This window comes from Osmerus mordax, assembly GCF_038355195.1.
Source record: "Osmerus mordax isolate fOsmMor3 chromosome 11 unlocalized genomic scaffold, fOsmMor3.pri SUPER_11_unloc_2, whole genome shotgun sequence".
NCBI lineage: Eukaryota > Metazoa > Chordata > Actinopteri > Osmeriformes > Osmeridae > Osmerus > Osmerus mordax.
This window is the reverse complement of record NW_027120371.1, coordinates 36,248-61,247: the sequence shown is the minus strand read 5'-3', so window position 1 is coordinate 61,247 and position 25,000 is coordinate 36,248. Positions and strand designations below refer to the sequence as shown.

Sequence of the window (25,000 nt, the reverse complement as noted above, 5' to 3'; positions counted from 1 at the left end):
AGAGAGAGAGAGAGAGAGAGAGAGAGAGAGAGAGAGAGAGAGAGAGGACAAAGGGAGGGTGAGAGAGGAGAGAAAGGGAGGGTGAGAGAGAGAGAGGAGAGAAAGGGAGGGTGAGAGAGCCCCTCACTCTCTCTGCCTCCTTCCCTCTCTGCATCCCTCCCTCCCCAGTCTCACCACAGGAGTAAACAAACAAATGAGAAGGCCTGAGAGGAACAACAGACCTCCCTGCTTCAGCTTGATTGCGTAATGCTGTAATGGAAGGCTCCATCCTTCTCTCTAGGGCAACATTTCACACATTCTTCCACTGGGGAGGAGCTCGGAAGTGTCTCCAGTGTTGGCCAGGAGACTGGTGGGCCAGTCTGCTACCCCAGTCACTCTCTGCACCTCTCCTCCTGCCTCCATCTCTTCCTCTCTCTCTCTCTCCTCCTGCCTCCATCTCTCTTCCTCTCTCTCTCCTCCTGCCTCCATCTCTTCCTCTCTCTCTCTCTTCCTGCCTCCATCTCTCTCTCTCTCTTCCTGCCTCCATCTCTTCCTCTCTGTCTGTCTGTCAGCCTGTGTGTCAGTCAGTCAGTCTAACTGTCTCTGTCTGTTTGTCTGTCTGTACGAGAGAGAGAGAGAGAGAGAGAGAGAGGAGAGAGAGAGAGAGAGAGAGAGAGAGAGAGAGAGAGAGAGAGAGGGAGAGAGAGAGAGAGAGAGGGAGTGCAGCCAGACCAGATAGGACTACATTCCTCCAAGCTGTGGTATTCAGCTTCATAATGGTTTAGCTTGTGAACCACGTCAACAGACAGAAGACACATGGACAGTGACAGCTACTGTGTGTGTGTGTGTGTTCTTGTGTGTTGTCGTGTGTGTGTGTTGTTGTGTGTTGTTGTGTGTGTGTGTTATCGTGTGTGCGTGTATGTCTCACCACGCTGAGCTGGCTCCAGGACGTCCGTAGGGGCCTGTACTGGACCACGATGCTCTGCTCTGCTTTGCTCTCTCTGCTCCCTCCGCTCTCTCTGCTCTCTGCATCCTCGTCTGAGTCATTGTGGAGAGCCTTCTCCTGGTAGTTCTGATACAGCTCCTCCTCTGAACACACACACACACACACACACACAGTGAGGAGAGAGATAGAGAGGTGGAGGGCAGAGAGAGAAAGGAGGGATAGAGAGGGAGGGACACCTACCCTCGCTGTCAAAGGTCCTCTGATGGGTCAGTCCTTTCTTTCTGTCCAGAGTCTGAAAGAGAGAGAACAGCACAAGCTACGTTAGCTTGTGTCCTTAGAGCAGAACAGCGCCAGCTACGTTAGCTTGTGTCCTTAGAGCAGAACAGCGCCAGCTACGTTAGCTTGTGTCCTTAGAGCAGAACAGCGCCAGCTACGTTAGCTTGTGTCCTTAGAGCAGAACAGCGCCAGCTACGTTAGCTTGTGTCCTTAGAGCAGAACAGCGCCAGCTACGTTAGCTTGTGTCCTTAGAGCAGAACAGCGCCAGCTACGTTAGCTTGTGTCCTTAGAGCAGAACAGCGCCAGCTACGTTAGCTTGTGTCCTTAGAGCAGAACAGCGCCAGCTACGTTAGCTTGTGTCCTTAGAGCAGAACAGCGCCAGCTACGTTAGCTTGTGTCCTTAGAGCAGAACAGCACAAGCTACGTTAGCTTGTGTCCTTAGAGCAGAACAGCACAAGCTACGTTAGCTTGTGTCCTTAGAGCAGAACAGCGCCAGCTACGTTAGCTTGTGTCCTTAGAGCAGAACAGCGCCAGCTACGTTAGCTTGTGTCCTTAGAGCAGAACAGCGCCAGCTACGTTAGCTTGTGTCCTTAGAGCAGAACAGCGCCAGCTACGTTAGCTTGTGTCCTTAGAGCAGAACAGCGCCAGCTACGTTAGCTTGTGTCCTTAGAGCAGAACAGCGCCAGCTACGTTAGCTTGTGTCCTTAGAGCAGAACAGCACAAGCTACGTTAGCTTGTGTCCTTAGAGCAGAACAGCGCTAGCTTGTTTCATTACCACTGAACAGCACTAGCTACGTTAGCTTGTTTCCTCAGCATAACAATGATGTTATGCATAGCTACCCCTCTACGCACAATCAAGGACATCCATAAATAGAGTCCCCCCTTCACTTGCCCATGACCCATGACCTCTGAAATGACCCCTGATTTGACCTCTTATCAGATGACACCACTAATTACAGAGCCACTGTGTGTGTGTGTGTGTGTGTTGATGTGTGTGTGTGGATGGGGGTCATGGTGGCTAGTTTTGACCTAAGCTTGTCTCCAATTGCAGTTAAAGCCATTGTAGTTGGAAATGTATTTCCGGTACCCATTCATATTTGATAAAAAATACCTTTCACAGGCGTTTCGACTGAAGACTTTGCCCCCAGTACCGGACTGAGTAATGTGTACACAGCAAAGCCCACAATTCAAATATGAATAAGTCTCAGAGATTATGGTCAATATGTAATGTGGGACTACAGCAGAGTTAGAGAATGCTGGAATGAAACTTCCACCTCAAGAGTTTTGAGCAGTGCTTATACTGTTCCTGGTGTGTTCCTAACAACTAATTTCAGCACTCAGACAATGTTAGTGCATGTCTGAGTGTGTGTGAGTGAAAGTGTGTGTGTGTGTGTGTGTGTGTGAGTGTGTGTGTGTGTGTGAGTGTGTGTTTATGTGTGTGTGTGAGTGGTTGTGTGTGTGTGTGTCCACCTTGTTCTTCCCAGGGCTGGGTCTCTTCTCCTCCATCACAGCTCGCAGGGGAGGCGCGGTCAGGCGCTGGGGGGTCAGGGGGTCAGAGGTTACGGGGTCAAGCCCCGGGGCATCCAGATCCACACCGCTGACCACAGCTCTCCGGTAGGAGGTGCTCCTCAAGCCCCGCTTCAGAGCCCCTGGGCTGTCGCCCCCCCTCCTCCCCGCCCCCCTCCCCCACGCCCCCTGTGGAGAAGAAGGCCCCGCTCTCCACCATGCTCCGGACACGCAGAGCTCGCTTGGAGGGGTCCAAGCCCCCAGGCCCCCCAGGGACCCCTAGACCCCCCTGGCCCTGGGTCTGTGCCCCAGCAGGAGGGGCCTTGCTCAGCCGCGACTCGCACACCAGCCCCCTGGGGATGAGCTGCTGGGTCCCCACCTTCCTGGCCGCCGGACTGTGGGTACTGAGGAGGATGGAGGGAGGGGGGGTGGAGGGGGAGAGGGAGGAGGGAGGGGGGGAGACGGACATGGAGGGAGAGAGGGAGGTGGGGGAGGGGGTGCAAGGGGTGGGGGGGTTGAGGGAGGTGCCGGAGGAGGAGGTAAGGGAGGTGAGGGAGGTGAGGGAGGTGAGGGAGGTGAGGGAGGTGGGGGTGCTGGAGCTGGGGGAAGGGGTGGGGGTGCGGAGGCTGGGGGGAGAGGGGCTGTGGTTGGGAGGAGTGCGTGGGGTGGGGGAGGGGTGGGTGTTGTGGTTGGGGGTGACAGGGGAGGGCTGCTGAGATGAAACAGGGTCAGGATGGGAGGGACTCGACCCGAACACAATCTGGTCCCTGTGTGAGGTCAAAGTGAGTGGGCTAGAAAGACGTGTCTGCGCTTCCCGCAGACGCATGGTGACCCCGTTATCGGTCGTGGCGCTTTCAGGCTCACCCCCGTGATAGGCTCTGTTGTCCACCGCTGCCGTGTCATCGAGTGACTTGAACTTAGAGAGCGAGAAGCGTCCGTTAGAAAGATGGCCGATACTTATACTCCGTACCACCCGAGTCTTCCGCGCGGGTTTGTTTAGAACGTGCTTCAGAACTGTCCCGCCAACAGGTGTGTCCACGAGCCTCTCAGTTGACTGGCTGCACTTGCCACCCCCCACGGGGAAATCCGTGGTGTGGACTCCGTCTACCTGGTAGCTCAGGGGGCGGGGCTTGGGTTTAGCGGAGGCCCGCGGGAGGCCGTGGGTCGCAGTGCGTCTCTTCCAGAGCGGTGTTATATTGTTGTTTGATAAATCCACATCGTTGGCGCCCTCCATAGCTTCACCGTGTCCGTGCGTTTTCTCGTTCACACCGCGCTAAGAAACACCTCCGTTCAGACCGAGCGGTCACTGTGCAAATTTCACCAACAGTCCCCAAAGAGAGAACTGCAGTGACCCCCATTTGTAAACACAGAGAGAGAGAGAGAGAGAGAGAGAGAGAGAGAGAGAGAGAGAGAGAGAGAGAGAGAGAGAGAGAGAGAGAGAGAGAGAGAGAGAGAGAGAGAGAGAGAGAGAGAGAGAGAGAGGAGGGGAGGGGGGGGAGAGAGAGAGAGAGAATCTGTATTTTGCTAAGCCAGAAGAAGAGAGTGCAGGAATCCAGTTTACTGATTAACAAGATTAGTTGCGTGCCTACCCTTATGACTAAATTAAAAGAAACTGGCACAGACTACAGATTTGAAAAGTGAAAAGCTTCTAAATGATGGCTTCATCGTACATATGATTATCATAGTAACCGGTCTTGAGTATGTCCCAAGCGTTTGACAACTATAGCTGGTAAACGACTTGATAAGCTGACCTGACAGAGCGTGGGAAGAGTTAATCAGCCGTTTTCACGAATGAACCAACTGCTACTTACCTTTCTACAGACTCGCTGTTTCTCTGCGCAACCGGACCATCGTCAAGTGTCCACTTGTAGCAGAAGAAAAAACTCCACTTCGCTTGTACCGTCCGCTAAATTCTGACTCCTACCTCGTGTTTTGCCGACAACTTCCAGAAAAGTTTCCTAAGTTTGTCCGCCGCGTTTGTTCTGGGTTGTCGGTAAGCTTGCGTGAGCTGAAGTGCGGCTTGAGTCGGTCCGCGCGGGGTTGTGTAGGGGGAGGACCGACAAGCGCGAGAGAAGATTCCAAGTTCACGTGACGTTCCATTACTATTGGGTGCACTACCTACAACAGTGTTGACATTTTTATTATCGGCTATTATTCCTCACATAGCCTATTGTATTTTTCTGTCAGTAAATTTATACGGAATACATCATTTAAATACTCAAAACATGTTGATAAAGACACATGGTAGGCTATAGGTTGTAATTTGTATTTTAATTTTGTTGTGGTCCACACTATAGATTGTTTGGTGTCTGTTATTTTTTGTCATGAAAAAGGTCAAGGTGCGTATAAGACTTTAACGTGGGACATAATTCAACCAGTGACAATCTTGTTGAGAGATCAGTGGGATACATCTACACATGATCCTATTGACAATGATACCTGTGTACCAGCAAAAGTAGGTTACATTTCCTAAACTTGGCGGTGCGCTGTAGTTTTGCGCCATCGTGTGACAGATCATGACAGTGAAATGATAACGAGTCGTTTACCGCCGCAATTACCTGTCGCTGGCTATGCTCGTGCTGTTGAAACTTTTGCGGTTGGACCTCTACTTCTGAAATGCGTTTGAATAACAACGCGATTGCGCAATGTTGGTAGCCTAGACACTTTTCAGTTCATATTCTTTCTTTTTTAATATTTTGGTTTGGTTTGATTTGGTTAGCAATATGATGTTGTCGTGTCCCATATGGTCTAGTGGTTAGGATTCCTGGTTTTCACCCAGGCGGCCCGGGTTGGACTCCCGGTATGGGAAGCTTTCTTTTCACATATCTCCACCGGGACTCAAAGAATTCTTTGACGTTTGTCGTAATATGATTGAACCACACGGTGGCGTCATTGTTGTCTCAATCTTCTCAAAGAGCACAAGTAGAGAAAGAGCACTTACATACATACATCCTGGAGAACAGTTTATGTAACACCACCCAGTGGTGGTGTAAACACCTGTGTGAGTCTTAGCAGAGCTAGAGTAACACACCTGCTGAGCAAACAACCAGAGCATTATCCTCTTCCAAGCCCCCCAACAACTTCCCTTTCTTACCCCTGTCTTGGGGGGGCATCCATGTGAATTCTGTCATACCGTATTTTATGTTCTGAGACTCACCCTTCGTTCTCTCTCTCTATTTTCCCTCCTTCCCTTTCCTTCTCTGTCCATCTCCTTCTCCTCTTCAACATCTCTCTTCCCTCTCTCCTCTCCCTCCTCCCCCCTGATGCTCCCTCTCTCCTCTCCCCCCTCCCACCTGATGCTCCCTCTCTCCTCTCCCTCCTCCCACCTGATGCTCCCTCTCTCCTCTCCCTCCTCCCACCTGATGCTCCCTCTCTCCTCTCCCCCCTCCCACCTGATGCTCCCTCTCTCCTCTCCCTCCTCCCACCTGATGCTCCCTGTCTCTGGTGATAACCTGCTCAGTCTGTTAAACTTGCAGTTGTTATAGAAACAGTTCCTGAAGGGAATGAATGGTTTGCACAGTCTGTATTCTGTTATTAATAGCCCCAGTCCCAGCCTCTCTGCAGCGGGGTGGAGAGAGGGGCAGGGGCAGGTACATGAATGGATGTTCGTAGGAGGAGATGTGAGAGACTGTGAGCACACAGATAGTAGGCCACACACACACACACACCCACACACACACACACACAGTAGATACACACAGTAGACACCCACACACACCCACACAATGAGAGGCAGAGAGTGCAGAGAGGAGGAGGAGGAGGAGGAGGAGGAGGAGGAGGAGGAGGAGGAAGAGGAGGAAGAGGAGCAGGAAGAGGAGGAGGAGGAAGAGGAGGAGGAGGAAGAGGAGGAGGAGGAGGGAGAGGAGGAAGGCATGATAGGATAAAACTGTTAATCAGGTACAAATACCCAAGCAGTACTCTTTGATGATAATTTTATTGTGATTTTCTTCTGACAAGATGTATTTTCTGTACAAGAACAAATCTTTCCAGCTAGCATTATCCCTATACTAGACATCGCTAAACATCTGCTGCATTGTAATGTGCACTATAATTGAGATGTCATTGTTACTGTTGCACTGGAGTTGATATATTATTGTCCACCATTTTCACCATACTCATATTGACCCTAATGACTAAAACGAACAACCTTTGAGTTTGAAGGAGGTGCAGAGGGTACAGTGTGTGTGTAGTTGTGTATGTGCACGTGTTTCCATGAAAGTGTGTGTACGTGTGTGTACGTGTGTGTGGTGGGAATTTGGAATCTTGTTTAGATATCAGAGGCAGGAGACTCTGTGAAGGCCTCGGTCTATGTGACCTACACTGACACCTGATGACGTGTGTGTGTGTGTGTGTGTGTGTGAGAGAGAGAGAGAGAGAGAGAGAGAGAGAGAGAGAGAGAGAGAGAGAGAGAGAGAGAGAACATAGAAGTAGCAGTAGACTCTGAAGGCATCAGGACTGAGGATGAGGTGGGGCTTACAGGACAGGACTGAGGATGAGGTGAGGCTTACAGGACAGGACTGAGGATGAGGTGGGGCTTACAGGACAGGACTGAGGATGAGGTGGGGCTTACAGGACAGGACTGAGGATGAGGTGGGGCTTACAGGACAGGACTGAGGATGAGGTGAGGCTTACAGGACAGGACTGAGGATGAGGTGGGGCTTACAGGACAGGACTGAGGATGAGGTGGGGCTTACAGGACAGGACTGAGGATGAGGTGGGGCTTACAGGACAGGACTGAGGATGAGGTGGGGCTTACAGGACAGGACTGAGGATGAGGTGGGGCTTACAGGACAGGACTGAGGATGAGGTGAGGCTTACAGGACAGGACTGAGGATGAGGTGGGGCTTACAGGACAGGACTGAGGATGAGGTGGGGCTTACAGGACAGGACTGAGGATGAGGTGGGGCTTACAGGACAGGACTGAGGATGAGGTGGGGCTTACAGGACAGGACTGAGGATGAGGTGGGGCTTACAGGACAGGACTGAGGATGAGGTGGGGCTTACAGGACAGGACTGAGGATGAGGTGAGGCTTACAGGACAGGACTGAGGATGAGGTGGGGCTTACAGGACAGGACTGAGGATGAGGTGGGGCTTACAGGACAGGACTGAGGATGAGGTGGGGCTTACAGGACAGGACTGAGGATGAGGTGGGGCTTACAGGACAGGACTGAGGATGAGGGGTCCAGAGTTTCTGCCGTCATTGTTAAGCCCAGTGGAGAAGCAGGGGAAGATCTTCTCTCTGAAGACACATCCAGTGAAGGAGTAGATACAGCACCTGGCCTCCACATCATAGAAGGTGACTTGCCCCCCCTCGTAGTGCACGAACACCCCCACCTTCTGGGGCTTCTGGCTCAGGGAGAGAGGAATTTCAGGTCCAGCATAAGCTGTGTACCCAGTATCACCCAGCAAGCCTACAGCCCAGTGTCCATTAGCAGGACTGCGCTTAAATGGCCCCTTCCTGTTGATGGACTCTTTGGCCACGCCGAGAATCCACCGGGTCTTCTCCTTCACCTCCACCTCATAGTAGAACCTCCCGGAGGAGAAGCCTTCTTTTCCAAGAACACAGACAACATAGTCAAACCTGCCTGGTTTGTCGTGGATTTTTGGATTTGTCTCTCCCAGTTTCACCTGTCTCCTGTCTGCAGACAGGATGAGATCAGGGTGTGCCGTGTCCGGGTCCAGAGTTACATCCACCCCACACTTCTTCATCCACCTCAGCTTGATGTCAGGCAGCGTCACTTCCTGGACCATCTTCTCCAGCTGAGACAGTGCTTGGAACACAGGCTCCACACACAGATCCCCTTGAACTCTGACCCCAGCCCTGTCCTTGCTCTCTGGGAGGGAGGGGAGGGCTGGGAGGCTCTGGAAAATGAGGACGTGGTCTTCAGAGTGAGAGAGTTCCTCCAGATCAGCGCTTCTCTTCAGTAGATCAGTGATTTCCTGCTCCAGCTCTTTAATCATCTCTGCAGTCTTCTTCTCCACTTCCCTCTGCTGCTCCTCAATGACCTCGATCAGCTCGTCCTGGCTTCTCTCAAAGGAGAGCATGAGGGCAGTGAAGACCTGCCTGCTCTCTTCTACATCCTTCTCTGCCTCCATCTTCTTGTTCTCTGCTGAGAGTTGCAGTTCCTTCATCTTCTGTTGTCGCCCCTGGATCATCTCCTCCAGTTGGACCTTCATCTTCCTCAGCTGAGTCTTCCTCGCCTCTGACTCTTCCTCTATGGGGACAGTCTCGTGAGCCTTGTGATCTGTCTCAGTACAGAACTGACACACACACGTCTGGTCTGCTCTACAGAACAGCTCCAGGGGTTTCCCATGCTTCTGACACACCCTGTCCTCCAGGTTCTCCACAGGGTCCATCAGCTGGTGTTTCTTCAGGGCCGGGGCAATCTGATGAGGCTCCAGGTGGGTCTCACAGTAGGACGTCTGACACTCCAGGCAGGACGTGACTGCCTTGAGCTTTGCCCCAGTGCAGACGTCACAGGACACTAAACCAGGGTTGTTAAGGGCTTGTTTCTGGGTGAGAGGTGTCGGTTCAGCCACACCTAAACTCTTGACCTGGTCGGCCATTTCAGCGATGAAGGTGTTGACACGAAGCTTAGGTCTGATGTTGAAGTTCTCCTTACATAAGGGGCAGGAGTACTTGTCAGAAGTGTCCCAGTACTCTTTGATACAGGTCAGGCAGAAGTTGTGTCCGCAGGGCGTGGACACGGGCTTGGTGTACACGTCCAGGCAGATGGAACACTGGACCTGCTCCTCAGACAGAAGAACACCTGCGGACGCCATCCCTGGGAACACAACACAACACTGAACACACAACACAACACTGATCACACAACACAACACAACACTGAACACACAACACAACACTGATCACACAACACACAACACAACACTGATCACACAACACACAACACAACACTGATCACACAACACACAACAAAACACTGATCACACAACACACAACACAACACTGATCACACAACACACAACACAACACTGATCACACAACACACAACACTGATCACACAACACAACATGCTAAATGACTAAATGTAAATGTAAACACTGATCACACGTCAGTAAACTGAACAGAAATATTTGGAGTTAGATCAGTAATATATCACATCTCAGAGTATTTCTCTCTCTTCTGCTCTCTCTGTCACACACTTTCACTTTCTCTTTCTCTCTGTCTCTCTCTCTCCTTACCTCTGGTAAGTTATTTCTTCAGATCAGATCAGATATACACAGACACTGTGCTCTTGGTGCAGCAGTCTGGATTTGACTGTTAAAAAACTGAACTACGACACGGTAAACTGTTAAATAATTGAAATACGACACTCAGGGAGCTTTTGACTTTCGTTTCAGAAGGTTTCTCCCCGCCCCTTCCCCCTCGCCTCCCTCGCCCCCGCCCCCTTCCCCCCCGCCCCCTGAATGAAATGAAAAGGCTAAACAAAGTTGTCTCCACCTTCTGGGCTTGTGTCTCGTGTTGTTGTCATGTTTGTATCTTTGTCTTCTTTCCTGGTTCCTGATGTAGACCTGCACCCAGCTACACATCCTGGTTCCTGATGTAGATCTGCACCCAGCTACACCTCCTGGTTCCCTGATGTAGATCTGCACCCAGCTACACCTCCTGGTTCCTGATGGAGATCTGCACCCAGCTACACCTCCTGGTTCCTGATGTAGATCTGCACCCAGCTACACCTCCTGGTTCCTGATGGAGATCTGGACCCAGCTACACCTCCTGGTTCCTGATGTAGATCTGCACCCAGCTACACCTCCTGGTTCCTGATGGAGACCTGCACCCAGCTACACCTCCTGGTTCCTGATGTAGACCTGCACCCAGCTACACCTCCTGGTTCCTGATGTAGACCTGCACCCAGCTACACCTCCTGGTTCCTGATGGAGATCTGGACCCAGCTACACCTCCTGGTTCCTGATGGAGATCTGGACCAGCTAGACCCTTCCAAGCCAGCCTTCCTGCCGTCTTGCACACTCACCACTAGAGGGCACTAGAGGGCAAGCCTGAGCCTTCACAGCAAGGGACCCAACACACTGACATTAGCATATTTACAAATTTACATGTGTATATATTTTAGGTGTATTAATACATTCACAGACATAGTTAATATTTAACTATATATTTTTTGCATACAATACGGAACATCTGATGAAACAAGTTTCTGTTAGTTGAACCCTGGGGCCAGTTGTGGAGGGGTGAGGGGTAGAGGGGGGTGAGGGGGTGAGAGGGTGAGGGTGTTCCCACACGCCCAGCCTGAGTCAGCGTGAGAGGGCTGCCTGCTGTCTGCCCCGCCCCCCGCCCCCTGAACCCCCGCTGTCCTCCCCCCAACCCCCCCCCCCTCTCTCTGCCCCCCCTGCCCCCCTACCCTGTTTTGCTCCACTGAACCTATCAAGTCAACTAATTACTCTTCTCAAAAGCTGCTTAACAAACCCCTTAATTACCAACTGAAGTCTGATGTGGCATTGCCCCTCAGCCTCTAACCCCTCAGCCTCTAGCCCCCTCAAGCCTCTAACTCCCTCAGCCTCTAACCCCCTCAGCCTCTAACCCCCTCAGCCTCTAACCCCCTCAGCCTCTAACCCCCTCAGCTTCATAACTCCCCCAGCCTCTAACCCCCTCAGCCTCTAACCCCCTCAGCTTCTAACTCCCTCAGCCTCTAACCCTCACCCCCCCACCCCTCACTCCCCCACCCCTCACTCCCCACCCTCACCCCCCTCAGAGAGAGAGAGAGAATTAAAGAATTGGATGTGAGTATCCTACAAATGCACCACCCCCCGTGAACCTCCAACCCACCCCCCCTCCCCCCTACGCCCTCCTCCAACCCCACCCCCCCTCCCCCTACGCCCTCCTCCAACCCCAGCCCCCCCTCCTCAGGAAGACCAGTAACCAAACAGTCCAACAGGAAGCAGTGATACTATCACTTCCTGTCTGATAATGTGAGGCCATGTGATTAAATTGGGTTAGCATTCGTGTGCTCAACTGTGAACGCATGTCTGGACATCCTTGATATCCTTTACATACAGCCAGACCAAAACAGCACACCCTCTCTCTCTCTCTCTCTCTCTCTCTCTCTCTCTCTCTCTCTCTCTCTCTCTCTCTCTCTCTCTCTCTCTCTCTCTCTCTACCCCCCTCTCTCTCTCCTCTCCTCTCTCTCTCTCTCTCTACCCCTTTCTCTCTCTCTCTCTACCCCTCTCTCTCTCTCTCTCTCTCTACCCCTTTCTCTCTCTCTCTCTACCCCTCTCTCTCTCTCTCTCTCTCTCTCTCTCTCTCAGAGAGAGATCACCGTCGATCAGGACTGATGCATGTCTGGGCCCTCAGTTTGGTTGTCAGAGTAACGGTGTGTGTTTAGGGTGGGGGGGATTAGGGAGGGAAACAAACACACATGCACACACTCACCCCCCCCACACACACTCACACACACTCACAACCCCCCACACACACACACTCACACACACACACACCCACACACACTCACAGGACAAAGCGAACAACCCCACTCTCCTGCCTGAGTCACAGCACATCACCTTTAATTCTACATCTCTCTCCCTCTGTCTCTCCCTATGTCTCTCTTCCTCTCTCTCGCCCTCTCTCTCTCTCCCTCTCTCCCTCTGTCTCCCTCCCTCTCTCTCTCTCTCCTCCCACACACTTGGCTCTCTGAGTGTTCTAGAATGTAACTGAATGACAGCTATGTTGAACATTCCATTCCTCTCTCTCTATATATGTATATATACGGTATATATATATATATATACCGTATATATAATGTCTGTTGGTCCTGAAGATTGGAGCAAATCACACTCCAGCGTCACACACACTCACATCCCTCACACCCCCCACACACACACATCCCTCACACCCCCCAACACACACATCCCTCACACACCCCCACACACACACATCCCTCACACCCCCCCACACACTCACATCCCTCACACCCCCCACACACACATCCCTCACACCCCCCCCCCACACACACATCCCTCACCTCCCCCCACACACTCACATCCCTCACACCCCCCCCCACACACATCCCTCACACCCCTCCCCCCCCACACACACACATCCCTCCCTCTCAGCAAAACAGCCTCTTGCCGCAGCTATTTGAGTGTGAACTTCTTGTTATGAAACAGTCAACCATGACACCTTTTCAAGAGCCAGACAGAAATAGCAGACAAAAGAAAGGTTTGTCCCAGGCTTGCGAGCGCAGCTCACTCAACAGATCTTTCTGAAACCAGAGGTGAGTCACTTCATCCCTGAGTCCCTCAGAGACAAACACACACTCACACACACACACAGACACAGACACACAGACACACACACTCACCAGTGCGTCAGGCTGGGCTGGATGTCCAGGTGATCATGTTGGTGACAGAGCACAGTGTTTGTCGAGGACAGGAAAGGAGATGGAAGGGTAAACATGCGGTAAAGGGCCTGGGCTGAATTTGAACCCAGCCATTATTATCCAGTTAACCGTTATCCAGGGCCCTGCAGGGATTATGGGGACACCTCTGTTGGCACATGGTCCCAGTTGTGTGACTGCTAAGATGTTGTGGTGTTACATGAAGCAGCCAGGGTAGAGAATCCACACCAGAAGAGGAGAAGAATATCTACTGTTACACTATAACCCCAATCACACTGCTGCAGACCCAGGCTGGGGCTGGGTGGGTGTGTGTGTGTGTGTGTGTGTGTTTAACAGGGCCCTCATTCACTCCTACACAATGGTGCTCGCCAGTACAGTTCCTCCACTGTCTCTAGTGCAGCACAGACACCAGCAGAGACACCGTCCCTCTGTACTCCATATGGGAAAACTCACACACACACACACATTCACACACTCACACACACATTCACACACACACATTCACACACTCACACACACACACACACACACATTCACACACTCACACACACATTCACACACTCATTCACACACACACACACACATTCACACACTCACACGCACACACATTCACACACTCACACACACACACACTCACACACACACACACATTCACACACTCTCTCACACACACACACACACACACACACATTCACACACTCTCACACACACACACACACACACACACACATTCACACACTCACACACACACACATTCACACACACACACACACACACACACATTCACACACTCACACACACACACACACACACACACTCAAACACACACACACACACACACACTCACACACTCACACACACATACACACACAAACACACATACACCCACATACATACACACATACACACACACACCATCCCATCCAAATTCAGCTTCCTGTCAACAGTTACAATAGTATCTGCCTGGAGCCTTGCAACCCAACCCTCAAATCAGCTGCAGGCTCAGACATGGTCTGTCTGTGCAGGCAGGCAGACAGGCCGGCAGTCAGGCAGTCAGGCAGGCAGGCAGGCAGGCAGGCAGGCAGGCAGGCAGGCAGGCAGGCAGGCCGGTAGTCAGGCAGGCAGGCAGGCAGGCAGACAGACCGGCAGGCAGACAGGCAGGCAGGCCGGTAGTCAGGCAGGCAGACAGGCCGGCAGACAGGCAGACAGGCAGGCAGGCAGGCCGGCAGGCAGACAGGCAGACAGACCGGCAGGCAGACAGGCAGACAGGCTGGCCGGCAGTCAGGCAGACAGGCAGACAGACCGGCAGACAGGCAGACAGGCAGACAGACAGGCAGGCAGGCAGGCAGGCAGGCAGGCAGGCAGGCAGACAGACCGGCAGGCAGGCAGGCAGGCAGGCAGGCAGACAGACCGGCAGGCAGACAGACAGACAGACCGGCAGGCAGGTAGACAGGCCAGGAAGCTACTAAACAGGTTGCAGACACTTCTCACATTTACACACTGTGTCCTCTTTCTCACCATCACACACCATCACACACACATTTACACAGACACACACACACATTCACACAGACACATTTACACAGACACACACACACACATTTAGAGAGACAGAGAGACAGATAGGAGAGAGAGATAGATAGAGAAACAGATAGGAGAGACAGATAGAGAAACAGATAGGAGAGACAGATAGAGAGACAGATAGGAGAGAGAGACAGAGAGACATATAGGACAGAGAGACAGATAGGAGAGAGAGACAAACAGCCTCTTCACAAAGATTTCCCAGACAGAAAGACAGGAAGTTGTAAGCAGCTTGCTCACTTCACTGTCCCAAAACCTCAGCCTCCAGCTCACCCCACTCCCCGCTCTCCTGTCTCCCCAGCAGAGGAGGCTGGGGCTGGGTACAGGGTAGCACCGTGGGGGGAAGGGGGGGTCTGGAGGTCTGATAAGCCCCTACATGCACATATGGTCTACAGGCTTAAACACGCAACATGCCTGGAGGCTGGACAGAATGTGTGTGTGTGGTGGGAGGGGGATTGTTTCCTGGTGGAGGATCCAGGATGATAGTGTTTAGTTCTCAGGTAATGAGATATGTGTGAGTTACTCAGAAAGCTTGGTGTTTGACGTGCTGGAATGTGTGCTGGAATGCGTGTGTGTGTGTGTGTACAGGAGGTAAATAAAGAGCAGTAATAAATGTGTGTCACATGATCCGCCTCCACACTGACTATAATGACGTTATTGCTCATCAGACCGGCTATCCATCCCCTCCTCCTTCTCCTCCTCTCTCTTCCTCTCCCTCTCCCTCTCTCATCCAAAGCAATGTATGGGTGGGAAGATTTGAACCTGCAACCTCCTGATCTACACTCGCATGCTCTAACCACTGAGCTGCACCCATCCCCTCTATGTGTCAGTGTGGAGCATGAAAAACAAAGGGATGCAATAACAGAGAGAATAGAAGGAGGGAAAGAGAAGACAGTGATGACGGACAGGAAGTGGAATCTGCTTCCTTCCTGCCCAGTCTGGATTTCCCAATGACAAGACAGGACAGCATTCACACACATTCTTACACGCACACACACACACACACACACTCTTACACATACTCTCACACACACACACTCTTACACACACACACACACTCTTACACACACCATATATTTTAGGTTGACACACAATAGGTTGTAGTTTAGTGTATTAGTGGTTATTAGTTTCCCACACTAGCAGTGTGGGTCCCAGGGCTCGCCCCTCGCCGACCAGGGGCTCAGCAGATAGCTGACACTATCAGCTGAGCCCCTCGCTGACCAGGGGCTCAGCTGATAGCTGACACTATCAGCTGTTTTCAGTCAACATTGTCAGAAGTATTTTCTTGGTTTCTCCAAGAACCACTTCCTGCTCGGGCATGACATGTGCTCACACACACACACACACACAAACACATGCTACAGCACACACACACACACATGCTACAGCACACACACACACACACAAAGACCAGGCCAGTCAGTAGGAGGGGGGCTCCCACTGACTTGACTGTTACAGAGAGGGAATATGACTCCAACATCATCATCCTCATCGCTCAGCTGGACTGGAATGGGGCTCTAACTGTGCAAACGCACACACACAGCTAGCTTCTTGTTGCTGTTCCTCAGTGTTGTCATGCTAACCTTTAACCCTCTGGGTCCTGGAGGGGCGTTCCGAGAAGATCTGATGACAAACATGAGAACACAACTCTGCTCCCAGACAGAGAGACAAGAGACGGAGAGACAAGAGACTGATAGACAAGAGACTGAGGGAGAGACAAGAAGACAGAGAGATTGAGGGGAGGAGGGAGAGGGAAGAGAAGAGAAAGGGGGAGGGAAAGAGAGAGAGGGAGAGAGAGGGAGAGAGAGAGAGACAGAGAGAGAGAGAGAGAGAGAGAGAGAGAGAGAGAGAGAGAGAGAGAGAGAGAGAAAGAGGGAGAGATAGTCAGAGTGAGACAGTCTCTAATCTCTCCTGTTTTTCAGGTGTTGGAGGAAGGAAAGTTGAGCTCACCTCATAATTTTATCCAGAACAATGGGACCACTGTGACGACGTCACCGTGACGACGTCACTGCCCGCTTTGAGATGGACCGCTGATGTGTCTTCAAAACAGGAAATGGTTCCAAGCCTAACCCTGAAGCTGTCTATGTCACATGACCGTCACATGGTGGAACGCATTACAAGAGGGGAGAGAAACAGAGAGACTGGGAGATGATTGGGGCATGGGAGGAGGAAGACAGAGAGAGAGAGAAGAGGGAGGGAGGGATCAGGGGACTCTGCTGAAAGAGGCCTAAGCAGATATCACACACACACACAGACACAAACAGGAAGACACACACACAAGTTCTTGCATGTTCCATCAGCAGAGGAAGCCAGCATTATGCAACATCAAACATTCTTACCTGGAGTAAAGTACATCAGCACATCGCAAACACTTTCAAAAGCTTCTTCCTGAAACTGGGTGATGCTCCACACACACACACACACACACACACACACTGGGTTGTGTGAGAAACCACACCCTCCCCTCCAGGAGGCTGCCAACTAAGAGAGGAAAAGGAGTAGAAGAGAAGAGAAGGAGGAGAGGAGAAGGAGGAGGCTGTTGGAGGAGAGGTGGAGGAGGTGTCTGGGGTCAAGTTTGGACAAGTTTCTCTCTCATGTTTCCAGTTTAATCCCTCCTTGCAACCACTTGGCTCTGACCACTTTCTCTCTCAGCATACACACAGACACACACACGCACAGACACACACACAGACACACGCACAGACACACACACGGACACAGACACACAGAAACACACACACACACGCACAGACACACACACGGACACACACGCACAGACACACAGAAACATACACACACACGCACAGACACACGCACAGACACACGCACAGACACAGGCACAGACACACGCACAGACACACACAGACACACACACAGACACACACACACAGACACGCACAGACACACACGCACAGACACACACACGCACAGACACAAACACACACACACAGACACACACACACACACACAGAGACACACACACACCCTCCCTCCCAGCGACACAAGCCCAGGCAGACGAACGGGAGGAACGAGAAACATGACAGGAATTCAGGGACATACCCGCTCTGTCGGCCTCAAACATGGAACACTGGGGCTTGGGGAGAGGCTGGGGGAGAGGCTGGGGGAGAGGCTGGGGAAGAGGCTGCTAGACAGACCAACACTCAATGTAGATAAGGAAGAGGGATTAAGCAATAATTAGGCTATAAAACAAACTCCTTCAGTCAGCCAAACACTCCCAGACCAGCCCCTTGGGGAGTTGATGTGTGTGTCAGCGTGTGTGTGTGTGCACGTGTCTGTGTGTGTGTGTCAGCGTGTGTGTGTGTGCACGTGTCTGTGTGTGTGTGTCAGCGTGTGTGTGTGTGCACGTGTATGGACAGGAGGGTAGACCAGAGTGTTTTCTAAAAGGATCAGTGTAAATCTGTGGGAATTGAGAAGGTTTGGGTGTTGCACAGAATACCTGTGTGTGTGTGTGTGTGTGTGTGTATAGCTGCGTGTAGATCAACAGCAAGAGAATGCTCCAGTGTTGTCATGGTGATTTCCCACACAAATTAAAATGCAAGTTTCTAACACCTAAACTCTGCAAATGAGTTTTGAGATGAGAAGCCTGTAATTCACAAGCCTTTAGAGTGATTAAACCCCTCTATATACGAACACACACCCACACACTCTCCCTGGCTGTTGCATGACTTCCTGTGTCACTGTGGCCTCATATGACAGCCAATCACAGTGGCTAGAAAGCAAAGTATTCAAAATGGCAGCCAGTCCCATGCCCTGGAGGGGTAAGGTTGGCATGTGTTGTTTTGGAAATAATCGTATATTCATTAAGCAGATGTTTTTAACCAACGCAATGAGAAGTACAGCCAGGAATTTGAATTTGGACCTCTTGAAATGCTCTACGCAGCGAGCCTGTCCCACCCCCTGAGTTACATGAGCCTGATGTTGAATATCCTTCTAGTTTCTGCTGTCCAGATTGAGAAGCACACAGCCTGACTGGGGAACATGCAAGCAAGTTACTCTCTCTCTCCCTGTCTCTCTCTCTCCCTGTCTCTCCCTGTCTCTCTCTCTCTCCCTGTCTCTCTCTCTCCCTGTCTCTCTCTGTCCCTCTCTCTCCCTGTCTCTCTCTCTCCCTGTCTCTCTCTCCCTGTCTCTCTCTCCGTCCCTCTCTCTTCCTGTCTCTCTCTCTGTCCCTGTCTCCCTCTCTCTCCCTCCCTGTGTAGGAAGAGGGAAGAAAAGAGCGAGGACAGGAAGTGAGCATGCAGCAAGCTAAACTTTCTCTCGCCAAATTCTTCTGATGTTTATCACTGGGCGAGTGGTAGGAGAGCTAGGCTGGGGCAGGAGAGCTAGGCTGGGGCAGGAGAGCTAGGCTGGGGTAGGAGAGCTAGGCTGGGTTAGGAGAGCTAAGAGAGCTAGGCTGGGGAATCCCCCCCACACACGGTTACAGCCCACCTGTTGGGGGGAGACTCCGGCAACCATTGTTTGGAACTTGACATTTCACACTCTCTCTCTAGAATGTCACAACACCAGCCCCCCTCCCTTCCCCCTTCCAGAAGAGTGAGCGCAGCATTCCCTACACCAGTTTTGACGTAGCCACAAAATGGTATTTTCCCTGTACTGTGACACACACACTAGGGTAGGCCAACCAAAACCAAGGCTAACACAGGCTAACCCAAGCTAACGACAGCTAACACAGGCCAACCATCATATAATCTAACCACTAAGATAGCCCCACACCTTAATAAGGAAGCTATCCCTGGGGTCTTCAGACCCATGACTACCTAGAAAGGAACAACGTTCGAGACTGAACACACAGAGAAAACACACCTTTTTTACAAACGCATTTTGTATTAAAAGTCTTTGTTTTCTTAAACAGACAGACCATTGTTAAAAGGTTGGTCTGAAATTAAACTTACAATCAGGTTAGATTTATTTTTTTTCCTCAATGGTACATCACATTTTCTGTTACAAACAACAAAATAAAACAGAAAATGTAGAACTCCGTTGATCGAAGGGTTCTGGAAGAGAGCGTGTCGGATGGGACAGCATCGGATGGGACCGCGTCGGATGGGACCGCGTCGGATGGGACCGCGTCGGATGGGACAGTGTCTTGGAGCGGTGTCAGTACCTGCGGATCCCAAATCTCTGTTCATCCCAAAACCCAGCGGACATGTCACGAAAGAAACACCTCCGTTTTCAACCGAAAGTAGAGAGAGCAAACCGCCATTCCTTGATCAACGAAAAGTATTTTGTAATGTTTTTCTCTTCAGACAGGAGTTAATCCAGACACTCACTGCTGAGGACAGCCGCTCCCTCCTGAAGGAGCCCACCAGGTTGGCACTGAATGCGCACCACTCACTTGAAAAGGCACTAGACGAGGGTGTGTGTGTGTGTGTGGCAGAGGTCAGGAGGACAGACATGGCACTTGTCAAAACAGAAGTGAAACAGTAGCGTCAGGTAGGAGGAAAGAGGAACTAGACGCTTGAAGTGAATTCCAACAGGTGAGGGGATGAGGGCGGGTTGGAGGTGTAGAGAGGTTCCACTTGATGCTTAACCCCACCCCACTCTGCTCCCTCCACCTCACCCCCTCCTAATGTGCAGTCATTTAACAAAATATAGTTTTTTTTCCTATCTTCATCCACAGTCAGCCAAACTTCCATGGAAGTCTCCTGGTGTCCTGGTGTCCATGTCCCAGTGTTTGTGGTGGAGGTGAAGGTGTGTGTGTGTGTGTGTGTGTGTGTGTGTGGTGGGGGGGGGGGGGGGGGGGGAGGAGGGAATCAGGTACAGTGAGGCCTGGTTGAACTGTACAGCTCGTACTGTCATCAACGGTAAACACCGAGCATGCTGCTAGCTACTCCAGACGCTGTGAATTCCTGAAGAGTGCTTCCCCCTCCTCACCCCTCCCCCCCCCCCCCCTCCTCCACTGCACCCTTCGTCCTCCACCCACCACAGCATTCCTCCCCTCCTTCCTGTCCAAGGAGCCACAGAGAACTGTACACTTCCTGTAACACACTTCCAAAACAGAAAGATAAAGTCAAAAGTCCGTTATTTTGTTAAAAGTTCAAAATGCTCCTTGTGGACAGGCACCGGGGCCCATTTTCTCCTCAAAAGAGTAAAATAAAAGCGCCCATCCTTGAGTTGTATTTTTCCTAAATCCCAGAACATTCAAGTATCCAGAATTGTAAACCGTTTTTCTTTTCTTTTTTTACGATATCTTTTTTTGTCTTTTCTAGTGTGCGTGACAGTAGGACACTTTTCAAAACGTTGTTAGCACACGTGAATTTCAAGACACAAACTTATTGGCTTCGTAAGTTGTTGTAGAAAACAAGATTTGAAGAACAAACTCACACACACACACCACTGCTAACTTAAATCGAGCTAAATTAAAATATATATAACGAGTCTCTTCTTTAAAGAACGACGCAGGATGAGCAACACTGGTCGTCTCCGTTCGGCGTGGAGGAGTAGTTCATTTGTCGGACAATCTCGGCAAACAGTTCGTCAACCGAGATCTTATTTTTGGCTGAAGTTTCCATAAACGGGCAGTTCCACTCGTCAGCCAGAGCCTTCCCCTCCCCGGACGACACTTCCCTCTCGCCCTCCAAGTCCACCTTGTTCCCGACCAGTATCATCGGCACTCTCTCGTACCGTTTCACCCGAATGATCTGATCCCTCATGGGTTTGATATCTTGGAAGCTCTGTTGGTTGACCAAGCTGTAGACGAGAATAAATCCTTGCCCGTTCTTGATGTAGAGATCTCGCATGGACGCAAACTGCTCCGTTCCCGCAGTGTCTAGGATTTCCAGCACAGAGGGCGAGGAGTCTACCTCAATCTCTTTTCGGTAGAAATCCTCTATCGTGGGATCGTATTTCTCTATGAAGGACCCCGTCACAAACTGGACAGTCAAAGCGGATTTGCCAACCCCACCGGATCCCAGAACGACTACTTTGTATTCTCTCATGGTTCCGAGACAGTCCCCCCTCTCTCTCCCTCTCCTTCCTTTAGAATGCTCTCCCCGCCCTGCAGTGTTTCAAAGCGCAGGCAGCTATGATGTTATGCCTCTCCGGTGTTTGCAGTTTTCGTTTCGAAACCGCGGGTTCCTCGGGGCGTGGTCGTCCACTACGGGGGTGAGAAAAGGAGAGCTTTCGACCGTGACCCAGCATTAGAAATGTATCATGTCGAGCCCCGCTAAATCCCAGTCCTTGTTCTATGTCTCCTGCGTTTGTTGAGTTATCCACCGCGCTCTCTTCCTGCCCACTCTCTACAGCACGCAGCCTGCGTCGGTACGTCAACTTCTGAACCGTCGGCGCCTCCGTTTTCTTAAAGCGGCAGTGATCCCCGTCTGCCGTTAACCGCTTCCATAAGTAGGCTCCACACCAGCTTCTTGCCACTCCTTATTGTTTGACACCTTCCTGGTTTCGACACCTCGGTGAAATTGATGACTCACAGCACAGGATCTGTGTAGCCTATTTTCACTTCCCACTACGAGCAAAATACAATTTTAACTTGACTCTCAAAACATAGCATTCATGCGTCCGATTGTGAAAGGTTAGGCTTCTTTGCAGATTCAAAATTGTCAGAAAAACAGTAGGCTATTATGTAGAAACATAATATAACGCTTTAACTGTCAGATAAAACGTTTATTTTATCTGGTCGGCAAGAATCATTATTGGGTTGTTAATTGAATTCACCCGTAATAGTTTCGTAAATTCAGACATTTTACCAAAGTAGATGGATTAGCACTGGAATTTACATTATGTCAGTAATGCTAGTCTAACAGGCCTGCACTGTACTAACTTATCCTGTATAAAAAGCCTGTTTTACTGCATTGCAACATCATCCGCTTATGCAGAGAAACGGAAATGAGTCACCCCCCTTCTCACACCCACACGAGCCCACAGGTGCCATGAACAGTTATTAATGTATAACATCGGTCGCTGAGTTATGTAATCCGTCTCAGTGCTCATAACCACCACATTGATTTGTGATGTACAAGTCGATTGAGAACAGCTCTATCCTGGTCCAGTCTGGGGTGAGCATAGTGTGTGTGTGTGTGTGTGTGTGTGTGTGGGGGGGGGGGGGGGGGGGGGGGGGGGGTATAGCTTGGGTAGAACATTTGTCTGTGGGTCTAAAGGTCGCAGATGCTACATGGGGGCTGCTACATGGTTACCAGGTTACCCCTCAGGTCCATGTCCTGCTACATGGTTACCAGGTTACCCCTCAGGTCCATGTCCTGCTCCATGGTTACCAGGTTACCCCTCAGGTCCATGTCCTGCTACATGGTTACCAGGTTACCCCTCAGGTCCATGTCCTGCTCCATGGTTACCAGGTTACCCCTCAGGTCCATGTCCTGCTACATGGTTACCAGGTCCCGCTCTTTTGACTGCATCTCCACTTCCTCTCAGGGAAGTCATCTCTGAGTCATCACAGGTGACTCCACCAGCAGGACACGGAGAAGGAAGATAACACAAGCACTGGGTGTGTGTGTGTTAGGATGCAGTGTGTGTGTGTGTTATGATACAGTGTGTATGTGTTAAGCTACAGTGTGTGTATGTTGGGGTACAGTATGTGTGTGTGTGTGTGATAGGCTGCAATATGTGTGTGTTAGGCTGCAGTGTGTGTGTGTGTTTTGCTTTCATGGAAACTCCAGAGATGTTTTTCTAAATTGAGTTTTAGACAGAGTGAGTCATGCTCCAGTCATCCAGTTGTTGAAATCACAGAACTCTCAGGTGGAAAGATACTGGCATTAACACACCTAGGCAGAGCACAACATGACTCTGTATCTATCCCCCGCCTCCACACACACACACACACAAATACACACACGCACACTACATATCTGTTTTATTGACTGTTTTATTGGGTGACCGTACCGGGTATCGATGACCTCAGTATGACCTCATCACCTCAGGGCTGGAATAAACACCAAAGCAGATCGATGAGGTTTTAATCTGACAATGAATCAAACAGTGACTCAGCAGGCCTGCTCATAAACACACGCTCACACACACACTCACTCACACACGCACTCACACACACATACACTTTCATACACACGCACGCACACACATACAGACACACGCTCTCTTACAAGCACACTGCTTGCATTGAAAGTCCATGGGTCAGCAGTTGTTTATTAGTTCCTGTTTGATGACAAACACTAACGTCATTGAGTCAGAACACCATAGATGGTGAGAAGTCAATGCAACTGGTGACTGACTGATCCTGGCTAAGGCTAGCTAACTCCGCTAGCTAACCACTTAACCAACAGCGGAAGGGAAGAAACTGTTTTTGTGGCGTATCAGGACCAATACCTCACGCCACAAAAACAGTTTCTTCCCTTCCGCTGTTGGCCTCTTCAACAAGGCCAAGGGACCACACTGACTCAAATGACTTATTGCTTAAAACACTCTGCTTTTGCACTGCACCACAACATGGTATCTTGTACATTTGTATTTTTTGTAATATTTGTATTTTTGTATTTTTATATTGTAATTTACGGCAACTTAAATTTTATTGTATATTTAATTCTATTCTAATCCCACTTAGTACTGCTAGTTTATGTACCCTTAGTATAGTTAGTCCACATATTTAAATTTTAGGTATATGTTTATTGTATGCACCTTCCTGCCCAAGCAAATTCCTTGTCTGTGCAAACTTTCATGGTGAATAAATCCCTTTCTGATTCTGATTCTGACTTGGGTTCATGGTTAGTTTGGGTAAACTGCTAGCTAACTCTGCTAGCTAACCACTTGGGTTCATGGTTAGTTAAACTGCTAGCTAACTCTGCTAGCTAACCACTTGGGTTCATGGTTAGTTTGGGTAAACTGCTAGCTAACTCCGCTAGCTAACCACTTGGGTTCATGGTTAGTTTGGTTAAACTGCTAGCTAACTCTGCTAGCTAACCACTTGGGTTCATGGTTAGTTTGGGTAAACTGCTAGCTAACGCCGCTAGCTACAATACTATCTAAATGCTTGTGTCTGTAGCTTGCATTATAAACTAGCTTACACAGCTAGCTAACTAGGGCTAGCTAACTACTTGGGTATATGGCAATTTGGCAACTATTTGGGTGTGAGACTAGCTAAGTGCTTAGACCTACTGCTAGCAGACAACTAGCGCATATGACTAGTTCAATACCTAGGCATACAAATTAGTGAACTACATGAGCACATTTAAGAGTTAGCTTAAGTTTAGTACTAAGTACTTAAGTATACAGTAAGCTAACCAACCCCTTCCCTGTGATGGACTATTAGGAGCAAAAGACACAATTTAGGTCTTGAGAAAACATTGTTTAGGGGAGTGCTTTGGCCACTCCCCCCATGTGTCTAATCTAATCTGC

At 50.4% G+C, this 25,000-nt stretch overlaps 3 protein-coding genes across 3 annotated transcripts in view; all 3 read right to left on the bottom strand.

The window, feature by feature from the left end:
- The window catches only part of LOC136938795 (rho guanine nucleotide exchange factor 26-like), a 15,251-nt gene extending 10,530 nt beyond the window's left edge, over positions 1–4,721 (bottom strand). Inside the window, 5 exon segments of the mRNA XM_067231742.1 lie at positions 908–1,068; positions 1,166–1,217; positions 2,672–2,864; positions 2,866–4,049; positions 4,519–4,721. Coding sequence (XP_067087843.1) covers positions 908–1,068; positions 1,166–1,217; positions 2,672–2,864; positions 2,866–3,941 — 1,482 coding nt within the window. The 5' untranslated portion in view covers positions 3,942–4,049; positions 4,519–4,721.
- A 1,915-nt stretch (positions 4,722–6,636) lies between these two features.
- Positions 6,637–10,037, bottom strand: LOC136938796 (E3 ubiquitin-protein ligase TRIM39-like). The gene is made up of 2 exons (XM_067231743.1): positions 9,915–10,037; positions 6,637–9,493 (listed from the first exon to the last, which is right to left on the bottom strand). Exon 2 carries the CDS (start codon positions 9,489–9,491, stop codon positions 7,863–7,865), a length of 1,629 nt encoding a protein of 542 aa, XP_067087844.1. The 5' UTR covers positions 9,492–9,493; positions 9,915–10,037; the 3' UTR covers positions 6,637–7,862.
- A 10,899-nt stretch (positions 10,038–20,936) lies between these two features.
- On the bottom strand, positions 20,937–22,011 carry LOC136938794 (ras-related protein Rap-2b). Its single transcript, XM_067231741.1, has one exon. It carries the CDS (start codon positions 21,619–21,621, stop codon positions 21,070–21,072), a length of 552 nt encoding a protein of 183 aa, XP_067087842.1. The 5' UTR covers positions 21,622–22,011; the 3' UTR covers positions 20,937–21,069.
- Between the last annotated feature and the right edge of the window lie 2,989 nt (positions 22,012–25,000).